The 20,095-nt window shown below is 40.3% G+C and overlaps 1 protein-coding gene across 1 annotated transcript in view; it reads right to left on the bottom strand.

Moving 5' to 3' along the window:
* insra (insulin receptor a) overlaps positions 1–20,095 on the bottom strand; it is a 71,216-nt gene that overhangs the window by 6,831 nt on the left and 44,290 nt on the right. Inside the window, 15 exon segments of the mRNA XM_042497111.1 lie at positions 599–709; positions 993–1,222; positions 2,474–2,541; positions 2,633–2,732; positions 3,841–4,000; positions 4,625–4,764; positions 5,629–5,909; positions 7,323–7,521; positions 8,550–8,652; positions 8,654–8,718; positions 13,699–13,952; positions 14,776–14,902; positions 17,023–17,237; positions 17,594–17,738; positions 19,657–19,796. Coding sequence (XP_042353045.1) covers positions 599–709; positions 993–1,222; positions 2,474–2,541; positions 2,633–2,732; positions 3,841–4,000; positions 4,625–4,764; positions 5,629–5,909; positions 7,323–7,521; positions 8,550–8,652; positions 8,654–8,718; positions 13,699–13,952; positions 14,776–14,902; positions 17,023–17,237; positions 17,594–17,738; positions 19,657–19,796 — 2,338 coding nt within the window.

Below are 20,095 nucleotides of genomic sequence, written 5' to 3'. Positions count from 1 at the left end.
ATTATATCACATTTTATATATTATAAAAGAAACATTTGTTAATATTGAAACATGTATTACAAGCTAAGGGCTGGAGTGTTTCCTTGCAGTACTTCTCCTTCTCTTCCTTCTGTTACACTGTCATCTCGTGCATGAAGCAGGCTGCGTCCCTCAGCGCGTCTAGTACGTACGGCGACAGTGATGCAGCGCGTAGATGTTGATTACAGCTCTCCGCTGCATGTTATTTACATCTCTTCATCTGCCGGGGAGGGAGAAGCAAAAAACTGCCAACCATATCGCCTTGCAGCCCCCCTTTCTCTTTCTCTCGTTTTCTGTTCCTCTCTCGCTCTCTCTCTTTGTCAGCTCTCCACATGTTAAATCACTTTCTCTCTCTCTTCACCCTCTTTCTCTCTCTTCCTCTTGATTCAGTCCATTAAAACTCTCGCCAAAGTGCCATTTAAACAGTTCACAACAGTTTCATTTTTTTTTTTTTTCAAATAAATAAAGGTTTATTTGGTGAGAAGTTGACCCGATTCAAGCCCGAGGGAATAATGAGAAATCACAGCCCGGACCAGGCTGGCCTGAACCCGGTGGGTCGGGCAGATGAACAAAACTCTACCTCAGCGTCAGGTCGCAGAGAGCGCAGGAAGCTCTTCAGGTCTCCGTGGGTCATCAGCTCCATCACCACCAGGGTGGGCTGACCTTTAGACACAACACCGAGCAGACGCACCTGCAGGACAGAGACGAAAAGCTTCATTCCATACAGTTTGATCACATCGTGAATGATCTGACCGACGACTGGTCCGCTTACAGTGAGGGGACACTGCTGCCCTTCACACGGCTACATGTGGGACAGGTCTGGTATTTGATCAGCACTGTGTCTAATTACTGACAGTAACAACATACTGCTGCGGTTCATTGATTCACACCTAACATAGCACTCTGACACATCGTCAGTAACAAAAACTGACGCCTTGTGTTCGAGGCGAGTTTCAGAAGACGTCTCTACTTACCACGTGGTGGCAGCTGAAGGCCTTCATGACGGAGGCCTCGTTCAGGAACTCGATTCTCTCTCTCAGGCTGGCCGACTCGTTCACTGTCTTCACCGCTACGCGCGTCTCCCCCTCGCCCTTGATGATGTCCTTGGCGATGCCCTCGTAGACCATGCCGAAGGAGCCCTGACCCAGTTCCCTCAATATGTGGATCTTGTCTCTGGCCACCTCCCACTCGTCCTCCTCGTACACTGCGGGCACATTTTACAGGAACAAGTTAAACACACAGATTAAAATACTGCGCTTACACGTGCATCAGAAAACAGGTTAGTTTAGACAACAAAGTAAATGATGTGATCGTTCATCTCATCGGTAGTCAGATTTCTTTCCCATTATCTTGCCTGATGTCTTCTGCCTGTTGCCAGGCTACCAGCTTTGGATGGATATGTATGAAATATCTATTTTATTGACAACCTGCATAACTTTGTGTTGCATGGCCTGCCTGTGTTTTAGTGTATATGGACATATTGTTAACCTGTAACTGCATCTTTGAACATTAATTAAGGATCTGTGTTATGACTCTTGTATTTTATCTCTGCTTCTGCCTGTTGCTGCTTCTTGTTGCTGTTGCTGCTCTGCATGTTATGCTTAGTGTGTGTTGGTGCTTCATGCCTGCTGCGTGCATGACTATTTGTGCGAAAAAAAGCTGTATGTTGCTGATTCATGTTGCGTGCATGGCTGTGTTGTGCTAAATGCTACACGTTGTTGCTGTGCTATTGTCTTGTACTGTTGCACTGTTGCTTCACATGGCTTGTGTTCTGTCTTGGGAGTTCCTGTTTGTTGTAGCTGTTGCTGTCTTTATGGTGTCCTGCTACTGTTGCTATGTGAATTTTATCAATTTACAGGTTTCAAAACGCCTCACCAAAAGCCTACAAATTAGCCTGATGGCTCACACTGGCACATTTACAGAAATGTTAATTGATGTGTGTTGTCTTTATAAATAAAATAAATGAAATGAAAACTATCTTCAAAGACTGTTACATTATGAATTTTGTTGTATATGTTAAAATATAAAGCGATCCGGTTAGTGTTACATCATAATGCAGCTTGAAGAGATTAAGCAAAGAGTAAAGCAAAGTTTTTTCAATACTGCGCCAAATGTTTATTTTTGAATATCCAATCAGATTTTTCCACTTGCACAAATAATGCGCCGTATAATAAGATTTCTCCTGAGACAAATATACCTTTACAAACAGCATTTCTTTTAGCAAACTGCATTTTCTGTCTTCAAGTTTCAGAAATAATCTGTTTTCACTATCAGCCTTCTCTACAGACATCGGAAACACAAGCTGACAATCACACTTCCTGTGTTCACTATGTCCTCTTAGCCACTGTAGCTTGGATGTTGTACTCATGTCTTTGTGTAAAGAACCATAATCCTTTAAATCAAAACTAGAAATCCATATTAAGTTTAAATTACATGATTTTAACTTGTTACTTACCGTCATTAGCACTGAGATACTCCGGGTTTGAAGAGGCGTAGATGGGACCACTTGGCCCTTGAGTTTGACTAAGAGGTGAATAAAGAAAAGTGTTTATTAACACCGACATAAAACAGCAAAATGACAGAACGCATTGAACAGGATGTGATGATTGCGTACTTCTTCTTGAACATGACGAATCCCGCCACAGCCACAAACAGCAACAGCACGAAGCAGATGACGGGCCCGATGACGATCTTCACGATGTGGAGAGGATCGCCTGTTGAACACACGCGGCCGGACAGCGAGTCACATTTCAGATGGACAACAACTCCCACATTAAACTGCAGCCAGGTTTGATCTTGTGATTGTAGTTAAAATGACTGATATACTCACTGGATTTTCAGATTTTTGACACAATAAACACAACACTAGTTCGTTGAAACCATGCCATCTAATAATTAGTGATTGATAATGTTAGTAAATACCGGTGGTTCAGACCAGCAGTGAAAAAGTGATGAAACAGATTTTAATCATTTCAAGAAATATTGCCTGTGTCCAACTTCACCTTCTTTCCCTCTTTCTGTCTCCCTAAGTGCGTGCGCGCGCATACAAACACACACACACACACAGTACTCAGAAAGCACCATGGCGCTCATCTCAGTCCTGACTGTTGTGCTACTATAAAGCACAAAGTTTGTGGGTGGTTGATTAACCCATATTTTTAGCTCTTAATGCATCTTTTTTGTGAGATTATATCAATTTCTGTGGCTACAAAATACGACAACTTGTTTTGTGTTCACTCTCCAGAGAAATACCTCAACTTCAATACAGAAGGTTTATTTTTAATGTTTGGAGCCTGGTGCTCCGCCCTGTCCAGACTTTTATTTGGGCACTTTTATTTCTGCAGTCTCGTTCCCTTTTATGGAGGTCTGCAGAGCATTCATCTTTGGTAATTATGATGAACTGATAAGTACTTTAAATTTATGAGGACAGTGGGGTTCATCAATACAGGAACACAGATGCAAACAATGCTGGGGTTTAAGAACATGAATCAGATGTAGACTTTTCTCAGGATGTTTCTTAAGGACAAATTCAAGAAAAAAATTCAGAAAATATTTGTGAATATGGCCCAATCTTGAATATCAAAAAAATAAATAAGAGTAAAATCTCAAGAAAAACATTTTGTTTCTTTGTAAAATTGGACTGGCAGTAGCTTTCCCGTATTGCGGTTTGACTGACATCCAACGTCACATGCATGGTTTCATTTTTGGATACTCTGATCCATTGTATTTGGGGATATTCAGTAAAGAATAAGTGTACTGTATGGATTTGGAACACAGCTCGGGTCTTGCTTTGGTTCGCCTTAATGGCAGATGGAGACTTACTTGCGTCCTGGACGTAGAAGTACGTCGGCTCGGTCCACGAACCGTTCCCGGCCAGCGAGGTGGCCCTGATCCTCACAGTGTAGTTCCCAGGATGCATCACTTTCAGCTTGCAGCCACGGGTCACTTTGTACATGTTCCTTGACACGCAGTAATGCAGCTCCTGCAGAAGATCAACGCTGAGCTTCAGACGCAGCACCGCATGACAAACGGCTGCTTCATAATTTCCAAGTTTAAAATAACGTTTTGACTCATGTATAGGACACTGTATCATGTTATTTCTGATTCCACTGTGGAAACATCAGAGCTGTTTTTTATTGTTTTCCACAGCAAATAACAGTCTGCAGCATCTGCCAGATGTTTGTTGACCCGTCTCCATAGCAACTAGAACATAGTGCTAAAATGACTTTTCCATTAAGTTTATCAACTAAATTAGTCAGACCACAGGGTCAAATTTAAAAAAACAAGCCAAGTAATGAGTATTGCTTCTCTTATTTGTTTGAGCTGCATGGGTCGATTTAGGATGGACACATTTAATTTGATTCTCAGTTAAATTTTCCTTTATTAGCAGCTCGAACTGTTGTGTTTAATGGGAAGAGGAAACATAAAAAGTGCTCTGTGAGCAAGAAGAAGTGTACGTGTTTATGTGCTGCGGTGAACTTAAAGTGGACTCATGCACTCAGTGACCCAACGACTCCGATCACAACAAACACAAAAGCAATCACAGCATGACAGATGTGTGTGTGTGTGTGTGTGTGTGTGTGTGTGTGTGTGCGTGTTTCTTCACCTCAGAGTCTCCCAGTCTCTTGTAGTTGACCTCGTACAGGATGATCATACCATTAGGGGACACTGGCTCCTGCCATGTGATGTGCACTGAGTTTTCTGACACCTCACAAATGATGAGACCCCCGATGTCATCAGCTTTGTCTGCAGAAAACAAAAAACACTCAAACGTTTTAAACCGTCTGAATATAGAGGTTGACGTGTTCCTGAGCAGCTTCAGACGTCTTTGCCTATTTATTGTTTTTATTTTTGACAATATTTTGATTGTAATTGTTTTAAATCAACCTCAAATTATTGTCATGTTCTGACAATAATTAACAGATTAATCCACAATTAAGTGTATAGTTTCTTCAATGCATTTAGGAGCATAAAACTGCCAACCTGGAAGAATTTAATGATTTTACTTTTTTAGATTGATAATTATCAGTGGACTAATATAATTATTACATTTTTACAGTAATAACATTTTCAACCATATTGCTAAGCCCTTCTTCAGAACCACAGGTATTAAACAAACACATTTTTTGTCCCTTTATTAAAGGCTTTTTAAGTTTTGCAAAAAATGTGCCTCGGAATTTTTGGTTTTGACTTAATGACCAAAAAATAAAAAATCCAACATCTCCTTCCCTTTTTAAAAAAATGATTTGTTACCACACAAACAGATGAGCATCTCTAAGATAATCACAGCAGTTTTTTTTCTTTACAAAGACTGAGCAAACAGGAGCAAAAGTCTGTGACAGAGGATGAGAAGTAAAAATTTTGAGAGCGTTAAAGAGATTAAATTCAAATCAACATCTCCGGTCTGAGGCAGCTGGTGCCCTCTTGATGTGATTTTATTAGATAGACCAACACCCTTCCCCTCCTTCCTAACATCAACAAAAGAAGAGCTATAATGCACAATTAAGTCAGAATTGGGCCCTTTGCTGCCTTTGCTGTCGCTCTTTCACTATCGATAAAGCACAAATGCCCAACAAGAAGAAAACAGAAGAGCTAGCAGTGCCTCCTTACCCTCCGGCATCGTGCGGGCACTGACATACGCCGCCATGCTGCAGCGGGCCGGGTCGATCGGGTGGTTGCAGGCGTGGATCTCGATCTGGTAGCTGGTGAAGTGGCGCAGGTTGGAGATGACGGTGGACTCCTTGGCATGGACGGTGACCACCGTCTTTGTGCTTTCAAAGGTTTCCTCGTCCTCAGGGATTTCTGTGCCATGCGGCGGGCTGGGGGCCGTGGTGAGGAAGGGGTGTGTTCGGTTGGCGATGCCCATTACAGAACGTCGCTGTCTCGAGCGTCTAGACAAGGTAAGTTTAAAAAACAGCGTTAGAGATTGAGAGGACAAAAGCAATACTCAAATAAAAATTTAAAAACAAAACTAGACCCCGACACATGTTGGCGGCACAATATGTCTGAATATTACTTGGAATGGGGAGATCACGCAAACGCCACATAGCGGATGGGTCTGAGAGAAGGCTGTAGCTGAATGCGCGGCACGGTGATGCAGCGGTTTGCATGTAATTTAATAATAATATTAATAATTATACATTTTACTCATAGAGCGCTTTTCACAATACTCAAAGAAGCTTAACAGAGACAAAATCAAAGTCAACACATCAGTAAAACATTCAATAATTACAATGTTTTACTAGTAAAACCAGGCATTCTAATATTAATAAAGACCTATTTTTTTACTTATTAAATTTTGTGTTTTTCAATTTATCCATTTCTTTGAAAAAATATACTTTTTATTATTATCATTATTATTATATTTTATTTTATTTGTGTTCTGTGAAGAGTTAAATGTTATGTATCTATGTTTGTAATTTATTAAAAATGACATTTAACATTAATAAAATATAAATCATTAAAAAAAATTAAAAAGAAAACACAGAATTAAGTAAGAGAGACTATAGTTGGAGCCAAAAGTGTTAAACTGCCAGTACTCTACTCTCTGCTTGCCGGATGGGCGAATAGCTTAAGAAATCCCCCTGATGTCAGATTACGCCCCCCCACCCCCCGTCAGTGTCTGACAAATTCTGCAACTTTCCAAATCTAACTCTCACACCCACCTCAAAACATGACTGGCCAGCTGTGCGCTGATGAGAATGGAGCCAGAGTTTGAACTTGTTTCTGAAGTTCCCTTTTTTATTTGTTGCACAACTATTTCTGTCACTTTCAGGGTTTCTAAGTTTGTGCGACACTATGAATGTCTTCCAGGAGAGATGGTCTGAAAATACGCTCTGTAGCTCCATATTTAAATGATATCACATCTCTCTCTGAGAGTCGGCTTTTATTCGCAACAACTGCTTTCCTATGCAGCTGATAAGTGTATGGGTCTGAAAGAAAGACGAAGCTGAATCCCTGGTACTATAGTAATACTTAAATATAATAGGGGAGAGAATGTAACATTGTTTGATTTAGTCCTAATATTCATCCTTTTTTATGAGTGGGCTCAGCATGATCCAAATACCAAACATGGTGCATAAGAACTTTAATGTGCTGCGTGGGAAGCTGATCTGGGAGACCAATGAGCTGGATTGAGTTTGACAGCACGAAGACAAAGAAAAGTCTTTCTGATGTAATCCGACTTGACTCAAACCTTAAAGTACAATTCTCTCGAGGACAACGATCATGAATAATAAAAATATACGCTACGATTTTCTTACATTTAATTCTCAAAAAGACAATTCTGCTGTCAGCTGTCTTACTTGATCTCAAAGACTTCATTGTGGAGGTAATTCTCAAAGGTTTTGCGGTACTCTGAGTCCTCTTTCTCCTTCTTGAGCTCCTTGTCGGTTTTGGGGCAGGCGCAGCATCGCGTCCCCGGGCCCTGCTCCTCCGTCTGGTTCCACTTCTGCTCCTCCTCGCTGTCCACCTGAGTGGGCACTCGAGACGGCAACTTCATCCCTGGTGAAGTGGAGTCAAAACACGGAAACCGGAGAGAGAAAGAGAAAAAAAAAAGTCAGACAGAATGGGATGACTGGTGCTATAAACACAGACACATAACTCCGTTTTATGCACAAATACCCTCACACACACACACTACACTCCTACACTCCTACACACACACACACACACACACACACACACACACACACACACACACACACACACACACACACACACACACACACACACACACACACACACACACACACACACACACACACACACACACACGCCTGAGGGGCATGTCTGTCATTGTCATCCCCAGGTCCTCACCCTCTCCAGTGGAGATAAATTACCAGTGACACGACCTCCCCGCAGACTCCCATCTCTCCGGATGTGTGGGAGTTATGGAAGTTCAAAGAGGAGAGTTTGGGTTCGGTTGTGTGCTTTCATGGACGGGCACTGATGGCGGGACACCCGCGTAGGTCGGGCTGCGACCGAAATATCTCAACCAAGATGGATGTCTGAACTTCGCCTGAACCCCGAGCCGGAGCGAGAGGAAGATCCTGATTGTCCCAGTGCCAAGTTTCAGGTAGTTTAAACGACATAATACTACACAAACAAACGATTCACCTGAGCTGCACTTGATTTTCTCGCGCAGTGGGTTCAGAGTGGCACTCGGTTCAATTCACAAAGGGGTCGCTATGTTTAGAACACACTCAAAGATAAAACTGCTCCACAAATGGCTTTTTTCTGTTGCACTCCATCTTTCTGAGACACCACGACAGGGTTCCTGCAGCTTAAGGCAAAGTAGATTTGATGCTTTTTAATACTTTTTTTAATGCCGTTTGGAATTGTGTTTAAGGCCAATTTTCTTATAACGAAAACTTTTTTAGAGTGGAGCGAGTAGAGCTCTTCTACTGATCAAAACACGGCAAAAAGACATTTTTTCTTCCCTCTCCCGCTTTCAGACACAGTCGGACACACAAAACCACAAACACAGGGGCAGACACAACAACAGGGCGACTACAAACAATGCGGCTCACCCTTCTGACAGTAGTCAAACTTGTAGAGCTCGCTGGCTTCGGGCTGGCGCTGGCAGAACACCAGGTAGTGAGTGATGTTGCCGTTGGGGTCATTGGGAGGGTTTCCACTTGAGGATGATCTGGGAGGAAGAGTTGGACGAGGAAATGGGGTCCAGCGGGACGGAGGGTTCTGTGGAGACATAACAGAAACATAGAGCTTTAATAAGGAAGGATGGTTATTGCCAGAAAAGGACTCTTAAAACACATACTTATGTTTATATCGTTGCATTTGTCTCTTAAGTGACAACAAAAAAACACTTTTTTCCACTGCTGCACAGCATTTCCCTCAGAATAAATGAAGCTTTAGCTTTACTTATAAAACACAAAGCACAGAAACACCTCGTATTACTACAAAAGAGTGAGAGAGGGTACATACATAAAACAATTAAAAACTAAAATTATCACTGAAAATGTAAAATCCTAATCTCAAATGACCTACAGTAAAATGCAGACAGCAGATTTTAGGTCATAAAATTGATGAGAAGAAGACTTGCAGAATCAGTGACATCTGAAAGACTTATGAGAACTCACTTTCACAGACTTTTTTATTTGATGTCACATATATTTATTTATTTTCATCTTTCTACTTGTATTTATTTTGCTGCTCTTACTCTATTCATCTGTTCATTTCCCTCCGATGTCTTGGTCTCACCATCTTACTCATCTGTTTTTATCCTCTTATCTTTGTTTTATCCCCACTGATGTGATGTTGTCTTCTTGTATTATTTCTTATATTATTTTTATTATCTTTTGTTGCTTTTATTCTATTTTTTTTTAAAAAAAAAAACTTAATTCATTTAGTATTTAACTGCCTTTTGAGATCTGCCTGTTCGACCACTTTTATTCTTTAATTTGACCTTTCATGTTCGCATTTTTGTTCTTGAAAAAAAAAAAAAAAAAAGATACACGGGTGTCCCAGTTAGCACATTTCTACAAATTAATCATTGGGTTTTATCAGAATAGAAGAGGAGAAGTTTCGATCTAATTTGCATTTCATGTTCCAGTATCACTAATGTCACACTCTTACTGGCAGGGTGTCGCTCTGTGACCAGCAGCTGCCTCCGCTGGGTACATGAGGATTTTGTTTTCATTAACTGCACAACTTTATGTGTGTGATTTGCTCTTGTACATCTAAGTAAATTAAATAAGTGCTGGATTTTCTGATTCACATTCAGATCAGTGAATGAAGATGAAAAATAAGCAAACTAATAAGCAAAATATTAATTTTAGTAGTACTTTCTGCACTATGTGCAGGACAGGATAGAGCCGTGTTTGTTTGTTGTAATTTTTACATTGTTAGAAGATATTGAAAAAAACATTTTATTTAAGCTCTTGGCTATTATTTGTTTTGGGACTCTATTTCTCTATTTAAGTTGTAGTTTAACGGTGGTTTCCAGTGTGGCTTTGATAGTTAGTTAAGATCTTCTTAAAGTGTGAAGCTGTGGTTTGCATGTTTAGTTTCACTTCTACTTTTGGCAGGTGTGGTATTTTGTACATTTCGAAATTTTGCTGTGGGAAAATTCTCTTTAAATTATTTTTGGCTATTTTTCAACTTCGATTTGAAATCGCCTTAATTCATTTTCAAAGTAGTTTTAGCTTAGATTGATAAGATTTATGTAACAATCGGTTTTTATTTTGGTTATCGTTGACTGTAAAAACTTTGTTTAATATACTTTACATCAGCGGTCTTCAATGTCTCTCAGGCTCAGGACCCCTTAGCTAAAAGAGCGCCGGCACAGGAATCTCTTACTACATAAATAAATGTGAGCTGCACACTAAAGCAGGCCTAAAATAACGTGTAGGGCGGCCTAAAGTGACTCATATAAACATACCCTTTATATGGTGCTTACAATACTAAGCTATTAAAATAATCACCTACAGATGCACATATTCATTAATTTGACAAGGTTTCATGGTTAACAGTTAATCTATCATCAGTTAATCTGTTTTTCATATTTAAAATACAAAAGCAATGACAACAATGATGTGAACATTGCAAAACTAAGCTAAAATAGGATAAAATAAAAACCTAAAAATAACAATAAGCGCTGCAAGAAATGTGAACATAGGGAACGTAAAAAAAAAAATAAAATATATATATATATATATATATATATATATATATATATATATATAAATTAAAATAAAGACATGTACACATCAGCATATATGCATATTTACATACATTATAATGAAAACAAATAATTAAAAGTATGACATAAAAAGGCAGTTAAGACAGACAGTCTCTGTCAGACAGTGTCACTGTCTCTGAAGAATTTTTTTTTTTTTTTTAAATACAAATAGGCCGATTTATCTTTGTCAATAATATGTTGGATTCATGTTAATATGTATTTTCAGACATTAAAAATAAGAAAAAAATCAAGAAATTATTAAATTATCAAATGTGGCTGCCCCCTTCAGTAACTCTGTGGACTCCCTTGGGGTCAGAGACATCCTTTTAAAGACCAAAGGTTTACATATATAATATGACTATATACAATATGCCTCCTACAGAGAAATTTCAGTATCATTTCATGTCAAGACACAACATTATTGAGGAGTTGACTGTATTTTTCGAGCTGCAAAGCAAACTCCAATGTGACATACGCTTTTTCTTTTCTCATTTCGATCCTACTTAACGACCGCAGATTATCGGCACTGACACAGGAGGCGTAACAAACACGAGTCACTGTGTGATTGTGGACTCTGGCACCACGAGCTTGTTGTTGGTGAGAATTAAATGCAGCTAAAAATGTATCTGGCAGCTGCACGATCATTATTACAAAATAGACTGTGTGTTTTTTGTTTTTGTCCAATCATACATCTCAATGTGCTTTCTGATCTTTGCAACAAATGCGGGCAGCTGATAACAAAGTATGTCTTCTGCGCTGCTGCGAGTACAAAAACAGGTCACCAGTTACATGCAGCATGAACACTGACTGGCACCGCCGTGTACCTGATCGTCTGGTGAGACGTCTCTTGAGTAGACGTATGAATCAGATTTTCGAGTGGGAGGAAAAATAAGAGACACTTTACATCTTAAAAGTGTCCCGGTCTGAAGCGGAGTTCTGAGAAGACAAAAATATCTTTGAACAAAGTGTTTTTACTTCATGAGAAAAGTGTGTGCGAAGGGAAGTAAACGGGAGGAAAGAGCGGCGATGTCAGATTGAACCCTAAGGAGACACAGAGAGCCGAGCGTCGGCGTCACAGCTTGCTTGTGTTGTCCCCGTTTCATGACGGTGCAACACACTGGTCCGACTGCATTGTCAGACTAAGTTTCACCAGCAACAGCTCATTTGTAATGACAGCTTTGCCCTTCTGACGAGGTATGCTGGTTAGACATGACACAGACCAGGAACCCGGAGCGGTTGCCAGATGGATAGAAAACAACCCTCCCTTGACACGGCTGACTGACTGAATGATGCGTCTCTGCTGGGAGCCTGTTTTGTGTGAGCGGGGGATGTCATGTTTGATGCGGTTTATCAGGAAGGAAGAGCGCATTGTGTCAAAGGAAGCCGGTTAGACGGGCCATCATGACTACAACGAACTCAAACTGCACACGACAGACACTGTGGGTGGCAGAGTGCAATTAAGTGCTGGGGGAAGAGATTTATGATCGCTGCGTGACCGCCTCATGCAGACACCTTGCACGAGGTAGCGCCCCGTTGGTCGGTGGCACCCCAGGCAGATCGCGCCATCTGTCTTCCTATTCCCTGCTCTTGAGCCAAGGACATTTTGGCAGCTGCCACACAGACACACACAACACTTGTTAATGATAGTAACACCACAAGAAATATGGAACCTAAAAATAGTTGAATTCTAACGCAGGAGATGAAATAAACATTTTCCTCTCCAGGAACTTAATGACCCGTGAGGTGAAGCCTCCCACAACCTGAACTTTTAATGACCTGTTGATGACTTGGTTGTGAGGTTCTTCCCTGTATTTTCACTATGTTTCACAAACAATAATGTTTTCAGTTAGACAAATCTCCTCTCCATAAATTTTCATGCGCTGTGCGGTAAGTGGGTGCAGTCGTGGGACAAATAATGGAATAAGTGTGATAAATATTAAGTTTTCTTTCATGTTTACATGTAATCAGTCACTCCAGGATTATGCGATCACAACAATTAATGCAAATATAGTCAATCCCAGTGAGTTCTGTGCAGCTTTTCTACTATTCAACTATTTCATATTTTATATATATCATATTTCATATTTTATTGTCAAACTCCTCTGCTTTTTGCTCGTCAAGCATCACCTAACGTTACACAACAGTTTTTAACCAGTTTAATTACAGAGTAAAGTGAATAAGCTCTGAATCCATGGTAGCCTCACAACTACTTTTTTTTTTGCAATTTTCACTTTTCTCTGCAATTTATCTGCTAAAAAATAGCTATGAACATCCCAAATTGCATCACAATTTTCCCACTGACAGCTCAGATCGTTATTATAACTGTCTGATAAAGAAATCAAATATTTTCCTTTACCTTTGGCTTGACTCTGTTATCATGTTTGTTATTCTCTCATTTAAGGAGAAATCTAATTCTGAAATCTTGCGAGAGGCGACAAAGGTAGAAAGGTTAGAAAAAGTTGTTGTGTTAGGAGTACCTTGCTTAGTGTTATCTAAATTATTTTCAGTGTCGTGGCTGAGTATTTAGCTGATTTTGACCAAAAAAGTCCTTTAACACAAAAAAATGTGGAAAAATCTGTTTCAGAACAAGACCTGTCCACGAGCATGACTTGATTACACACAAACAAACAGACCAGATCAGTGAAAGGACACTTATAATAATAATCTGAGCCTGTCAGTGGCAAAAACAAGCACCCTTAATGGACATAAATTGACTATGTGCCATTGACCTCAGTGATACATTGCAGCCTGTTTCACAGCTGCTGGCTGCAGTGCTCTCTCAATTCTGGACATTTCAAAGATTTTTGTCTATTAGTCACTAGGAGGATGTTCACGTCTGGATGGCTGTTTCTTTTATACTCATACAAAGATAAACACTATAAATACCTTCACAACACTTGTGTTTGTGTAAAATGTCAGGTATTTTGGATAAATTAAAGCAGAATCACTGACATAAAACAGCTCTAAATGAGTCTTACTGGTGGCGTTGGTGCGAACATAGATGATCTCGCTCTTGGCTCCGTGGACCTGATGCTCGTCAGAGGCTGAGAGCTGGGTTTTCACCATGACGGCGTACTGCGTCCAGGGCTTCAGCGGCAGGATGAGATGACCCGGCTCAAACTGCTCTTTGTCCCCCTCTGTGGCTCGACGCGGAGGGTCCACGTCAGCTATCACCCAGCTGTTGGAGCCGCAGGCGTCCTGCCCGTCAAACTCCGTTACGTTCTGAAAGGGTCTGTTGTGGGGAAAAACGATAAGTGCACAAAAGAAGAAAGTGTAATATGTAGGCCTAAATTATATTTCAGTGAAGAGAGGATATTCAGTTTGATGCTTTACAGAAATTCATCATTGTATTATCTGACTAGTCAATATAGAAAACGAGTCCTGTAAAACATCACTGAGGCTAGAGAAAACCTCAAAATGATGCTGCTTTAAAAGCAAAATACTCCAGGATAGTTTCCTGATTTTAGTATTTTGTAGCAGTGTTGAATACTCAATATCGGTCTTGGTCTCAAGACCACTTTCTTAATGTTTTGGTCTCGAACTCGACAGCACTCAGCAGATGTCGGTCGACATGCCTCCACTTTGGAGAAGCAGGCTGAAGTCCGACACAGAAGCAAGAAAATCTACTGCTGTGGGTGACTGATAATTGATGTTAAGTTTATTCGTGGTCCCTTACTAAAGCCAACAGGTTACTGTGGGCAGTTATGTTTTGAAAAGACAGCAAACAGTCTGATCTTTATTCGCGTTTTTTCCATCTACAGTGTTGAATCCAAAATGTTTCCTTACTTTATTTCTCAGTCAGGTTGGCGTCCTGATCTGAAGACACACTTTCAGATGTTGATGTTATCCATTATATCATTATTATGATATATTCTCTGTTTTCTCTCTAACTGTTTTAAATGAGTCAGTGCAGCAGGAAATTACATTACCGCTAGATCGAACTGATCTATATGCCTCTATTCATCTTTTTCTTTAAGTGCTCGAGCAGCTGAAAACAGTATTTGTCTGGCAGAAATCCAAGTGTGATTGTGAGTAATGGCTAAAGATTTACTTACGCTTCTTTGTAGAGCACCATGAAGCCCAGCAGGTCTCTGAAGTCTGGAGGCCAGAAGGGTTCCCACTTAACCATTATTTTGTCGCTCATGGTTCGAATCTGAGTAAACTTCAACACATGGTTCTCACCTGAGAAAAGACATTAATCAGTTAAAAGCAACAAAAACTTCAAAGTAAAGTGAGAAACTATCAAAGTTTTTAAATGTCTGCTACAGGGAGATATTAGTGAAAAAAACATCTGGATTTGTTGATTTAGTATGAAATATCCCTGATGTGCTGGAGCAGTCACCCATCTCCACCTACTCAATCATTTTAAGTAGATTAAGTAAAGACAAGAGGAGAGATTTAAATGTCTGACTCTGTGGGCCCTCCCTTAGACAAAATTGAGACAACTGCGCCAGATCTTGGTCCCCTGATGCAGATCTTGGTTACTAGCAACTGAAGTATCCCAAATTTTGAGCACCACCCCCCCCCCCCCGCCTCTGTCTTATGTCACACTAATAAAGGAAACAAAAAAATCATAAAAGAGAGATTATCCCGTTGTCCTATTAGAGGCAGAGTGAACAGATTTCTGCACTCTCTCTTAACCTGAATAAAACACAGAGAGGCAGTTTTATTTTGGCATCATTGTGGAAAAAAAACAAAAAAACTTATTATATTATATACTATATTGTGATTTAAGTGGTCAGATAGAAAACTTTAGAAAGTCTAGCCTGTGACGGGACACGGGAGTTTCCCACACATTCATTTATTTGTGGCAGCCCACCACGACAAAAACATCTGCTGCCACATATTGATTTTATATTTTTGGAGCTGGCCCTTTCATTAGGAGCACTATTGGAAAATATATATACTGTCCAGTTATTCATTGCACCACACTCACAGAGCACAGAGCTTTCTCTGGGCACAGATGGAGCAGCAGAAAGTCAGGTGCACTGAAAGTGAAACTTAACCACTTATTGCGAATGGTCTAAAATTTTTCAATCGCCATCTCTGCAGCAGCTGCTGCCCTCAACCATCAATCTGATCAGCTTTGACCAGATTGACAGATCAATTATCGATCCCACGAGTCACAAACTGCTGCTGAGAAAAAAAAAAAGATCTCATGACGAGTTCTGCCTGCTGCGTTCACGGACCTGCAAAAACGTCCAAATTCAGAGAGGGGACACAGAATGATAAAAAAATCTGTCTATATGTCTATATCTTGACAGCAAGTTAGTCAGAAATGCGGACTTTCACATAGAAGAGCTTGAAATAAAAGTCTACTGCTTAACCAACTCAAAGTGGGATTGCAGTGGTTAAAAGAATGGGATACTTTCAGGAAACCCCGAGGTCTGTAGTGCTCATTTACCCGTAAGTAAACCTGATCAAGACATCAATCGCTAGCCAGCAGTCTACAGAAGAAGAAAGGAGCATTTGTATGTGCTGTGTTCGTCTTGTCATTTTCATTCTTCAAAAAAACTGCCAAAGGTACTGCTAATGAAATAAGTGCTACAGAGCTGTGAGTTTCCCAACAGTTTACAGTTTTTTTGGTGACCACTACAGTTCACACTTTGTGCTGATTTGTTTCTTTAGAGAAGTGGGACATTATTATCTCTGAAATCCAGTCTGTGCTTGTTGGAGGGAACGACGTACCATTGAGCAGCAAAGCCTTGAAACTAATTTTGATATTTCCCACAGTGTGTATTTTAGTTAAGGAGCAATAAAGTTCAGCATTTCAAATGCTGTTTTCATGCAGTGGTGGCTGGACCGGAAGTCTAAGTTGTTTACTACTGACCAGAAGGCCTCTTGAAACTGTCCACAGTGGTAGGAAGCAAAGCGGAGGGACAGCAGGGCGCTAACTACCTAATTGTTGCCTTATTTGTAGTCTTATGAATGTAAATAATAAGATTAAATAAATCAACGTGTGGGGAAACACAGGTATATACCCCTGGTCAGCTGGCCTTTCACCTTTTCCAAAAACTGCCTACCCCAGCTTTAAAGTCGAAGGGACAAAAATAGCACAACACCTTCATCAATGTGTTACCATATTAACAGTTATCGTGCTTTGCTTTGTTGGTTGTTCTAAGTTTATCTGTGTCAGTAAAATGTCTGCAGGGAGACATTTGCAAACATAGAGGGACAGGAAATGACCATCATGATAATAACTATGACTGTGTTTGCATCTGTACCAGGGCTGACTGTTGTGTTTTCTGTTGCCGCGGTAACTTGTGCAACAACTGACATGTCGTCAGAGCTGAGGTTCTTACATGAGGCCTGGTCCCCGTTGGTCTTGACGGCAATGTCGTTCTTGACTTGCCGGTCTTTGGTCCCCGTCACCTCCTCCATCTTGCGGATCTCAGACATGCAGAGTTTGGAGTTGTAGTGGAAAAACATGCGTCCCTGCAGGATGGTCAGCTTGTGTTTGGACCAGTCCCAGAGCTGCCGCAGGTTCTGGTTGTCCAGGGCATAGAATGAATAATTCCTGAGAAAATAAAACACACAAGACTGCATTATTTTTCATGATACAAATGACATTTAGCCTGAGGATATCATGACAGAGTAACATGAGCAGAAAAGTATTTCAGTGTGGTTAGCCTACAATTAGCATCATATGCCTATCCTTCGCCATTTCTACTGTAAGTGCAGCCCATTGTGCTACAAGCGTCTTCCACCTCGTCTGAATGAAGCCTCATATGTGATTTGGGAACGTCTAACCAAAAACAGTTACCACAGAAAGACATTTTGAAAAGGTCAGTCCTTCCGCTTTTAACTCATAATTACAGGAGGAGGCTCTGACATGGCGAGGATGAGACGACGCTCAGAAGACGGGAGTCTCACCCGATATCCTGTTCCTCTCCACGAATAACACGGAGTTTGCGGAAAAAAGAAAGGGAGACGAGGGCGTATGAGCGTCGCACTGTCAGGTAGCCAGTGATCTCCTCCAGCTGGCCCAGGCTGGCTTCCAGTTCGGCTGCGATGTTGTCTACAGAAAACCAAAAGACAAGAGCCTTGAAGTCACTTGTGATTCTGCGGCATGCAGAGTACAAAAGCTCCCCGGCAGCTGCTCTCTAGCAACAAATGGCTCTCTGCTGTGTTTTCAATTTTGGTTTCATCTTTTGCTCTTTTAAATCAAAGCCTTCTTTTATTTGCAAAATATAAATAATACATTTCCCATATTTAGGCCGTGCTGACACTAAAACAATTGTTTGCAGTCCATTATCAACTTTTATATTTTAAGGGCTATATTTAAAATCCAAAAATGTTAAAGGGATACTCCGGATTTTTTGAAGTGGTGTTGTACGTGGTACTTATCCACAGTCAGTGTATCACATACAGTAGATGTCAGTCGGCATGTTGCCAATTTGGAGAAACAGGCTGGAGTCCAACACAGAAGCTACACAATGTACTGCTGCAGAGCGGGGCCAGCAGCTGAACTTATTTTACTCACCGAAAAAAAACAACATATCATGAATGCTGTATTGAAGGCAATTTCACAACTTTACTTTTCTGTCAGACACCCCTTTCCAACAGGGGAAGTTTACAGCTTTGATTTCCCATCTATGCTCCTGCCAAAGCCACCAGTCAGTCACTACCAGAAAATCAGTCATTTTTGCTCACTGAACTCAGGAGCTGCTGATCTACCACTGCATCAATCATTTAGTTAGTGTGTGTTATTGTGTGACTTTAGTGAATCTAAAGTCACAAAATAACTATTCAAGGCAGCAGTAGATCAGCAGCTCCTGTGTTCGGCAATGTTAAATAAAGAGAGTGACATAAAGGCTTCATTTTCTCATAGGAAATAACCGTTTGACATTAAAGTAAAGCACCGAAAATATTCTTAATTTCGTGTACACTAGGAGGCAAAAATACATTTTGTTGCTGAACCACTTCCACAGCAGGAGATTGCTTAGTTTTCATATCAGACTCCAGCCTGCTTCTCCAAACTGCAGGCATACCGACTGACATTTATTGCATGTAAAACTAAACATTACCTTTAAATTCATGCTTGATAATTGGAAATCGTCCATTGCTATTTTCTTTTTATTTACGTAGAATGACTGGCAATATATGTCTATTTGTTGTGTGCATTTTTACTGTGTATTCTGTAAATCTTTTTTTTAACTCATATTTTATTAAGATTTTCTTTTTGCAGTTAGTGTCAGGGTGCTACAATTTGTTTTACAATCATCATTGCTTTAATGTCCTTGCAGTCCAATGTTGTTGGTGGTGTCATCTTCTTTCATTCTGTAGTCAATCCATTTTTTTTTTTCATTTTTCATTGAATTGTGTCCCTTGTAACCTTAATATATATGTAAGTTTTTTCATTACACACATTTCTTCCAGAAGGCACATCCACTGCTCCTCAGCCGGAGGTTCTGCTTTGTACCATAATCTTGTTATTGCTTTTTTTTACTTGCTCATGACAACACTTTAACAAGATACTCATCTTTGTTTTGTATGGTGTCAAATTTCCTAAGTACAGTATGTTTTGGGTATCTCATATTCAAATCTGTTTTAGACTCAACCATATTTTGTCCCAATAACCTTTTTTGACAAGTCCAAAATATATGTGTATGGTCCACATCCCTATGTTCACATAACCTCCAGCATGGTTGCTGTCTCAATATCAGTTTCCCCCTAATCTTTAGGGTTATAGTATTCTGTAAATCTACACCTTATTCACTACGCTTAGTTTTCATTAAATGTGACGTCTCTTGTATCTTTTACCTACATGAAGCTTCTCATTATTGTGCTTTGTGCATTTTAATTCATTTTAAAATGATGCTTTTGCTTGAACTTTTAACGTGATTTCCTGTTTCTGTGTAGTGTCATCCTCTCTGTGTTGTCCTGTTTCGCTGATCTGTTGTTTACAATCATCCAAACAAGCCACAGATACTCACTTCCTCCACGCAGGTTGATGATCAGGCTCCCGTTGATGACAGTGCAGCCTCGCAGATCCTGGGCCGCCGTTACAGAGTCCACAGTTTTCTGACCCATACATACCTTGGGACAAAGCCCCGCACATGGAGTGCAGTTGAGTCTATAGAACAAAGGAGAGAAAAAAACAAAGATTATTAGACAAATATTTCAAGAAAATATGTGCATGTTAAAAAATATCTGCTATAAATTACAATTTGGGAGATATGTTTCCATGTCTTTTTCCAATGTGTTTATGATTCTCCTTTAAACACGACATTAAACTTTTGGCTCTTCAGCTGCTGAATGCTCCACTGTGTTCACCAGCTCATCGCTAACTCTGTTCATGTGGCCTGTGGTGCTGGACAGGTAACGGACAGTCTCTTTTTAGAATATTTTGCTGAAAACAGCTGGCTGCTGCAT

This window comes from Plectropomus leopardus, chromosome 12 (genome assembly GCF_008729295.1).
Source record: "Plectropomus leopardus isolate mb chromosome 12, YSFRI_Pleo_2.0, whole genome shotgun sequence".
Lineage (NCBI taxonomy): Eukaryota > Metazoa > Chordata > Actinopteri > Perciformes > Serranidae > Plectropomus > Plectropomus leopardus.
The sequence above is the reverse complement of the archived record's forward strand: the minus strand, read 5'-3'. Positions and strand labels throughout refer to the sequence as shown.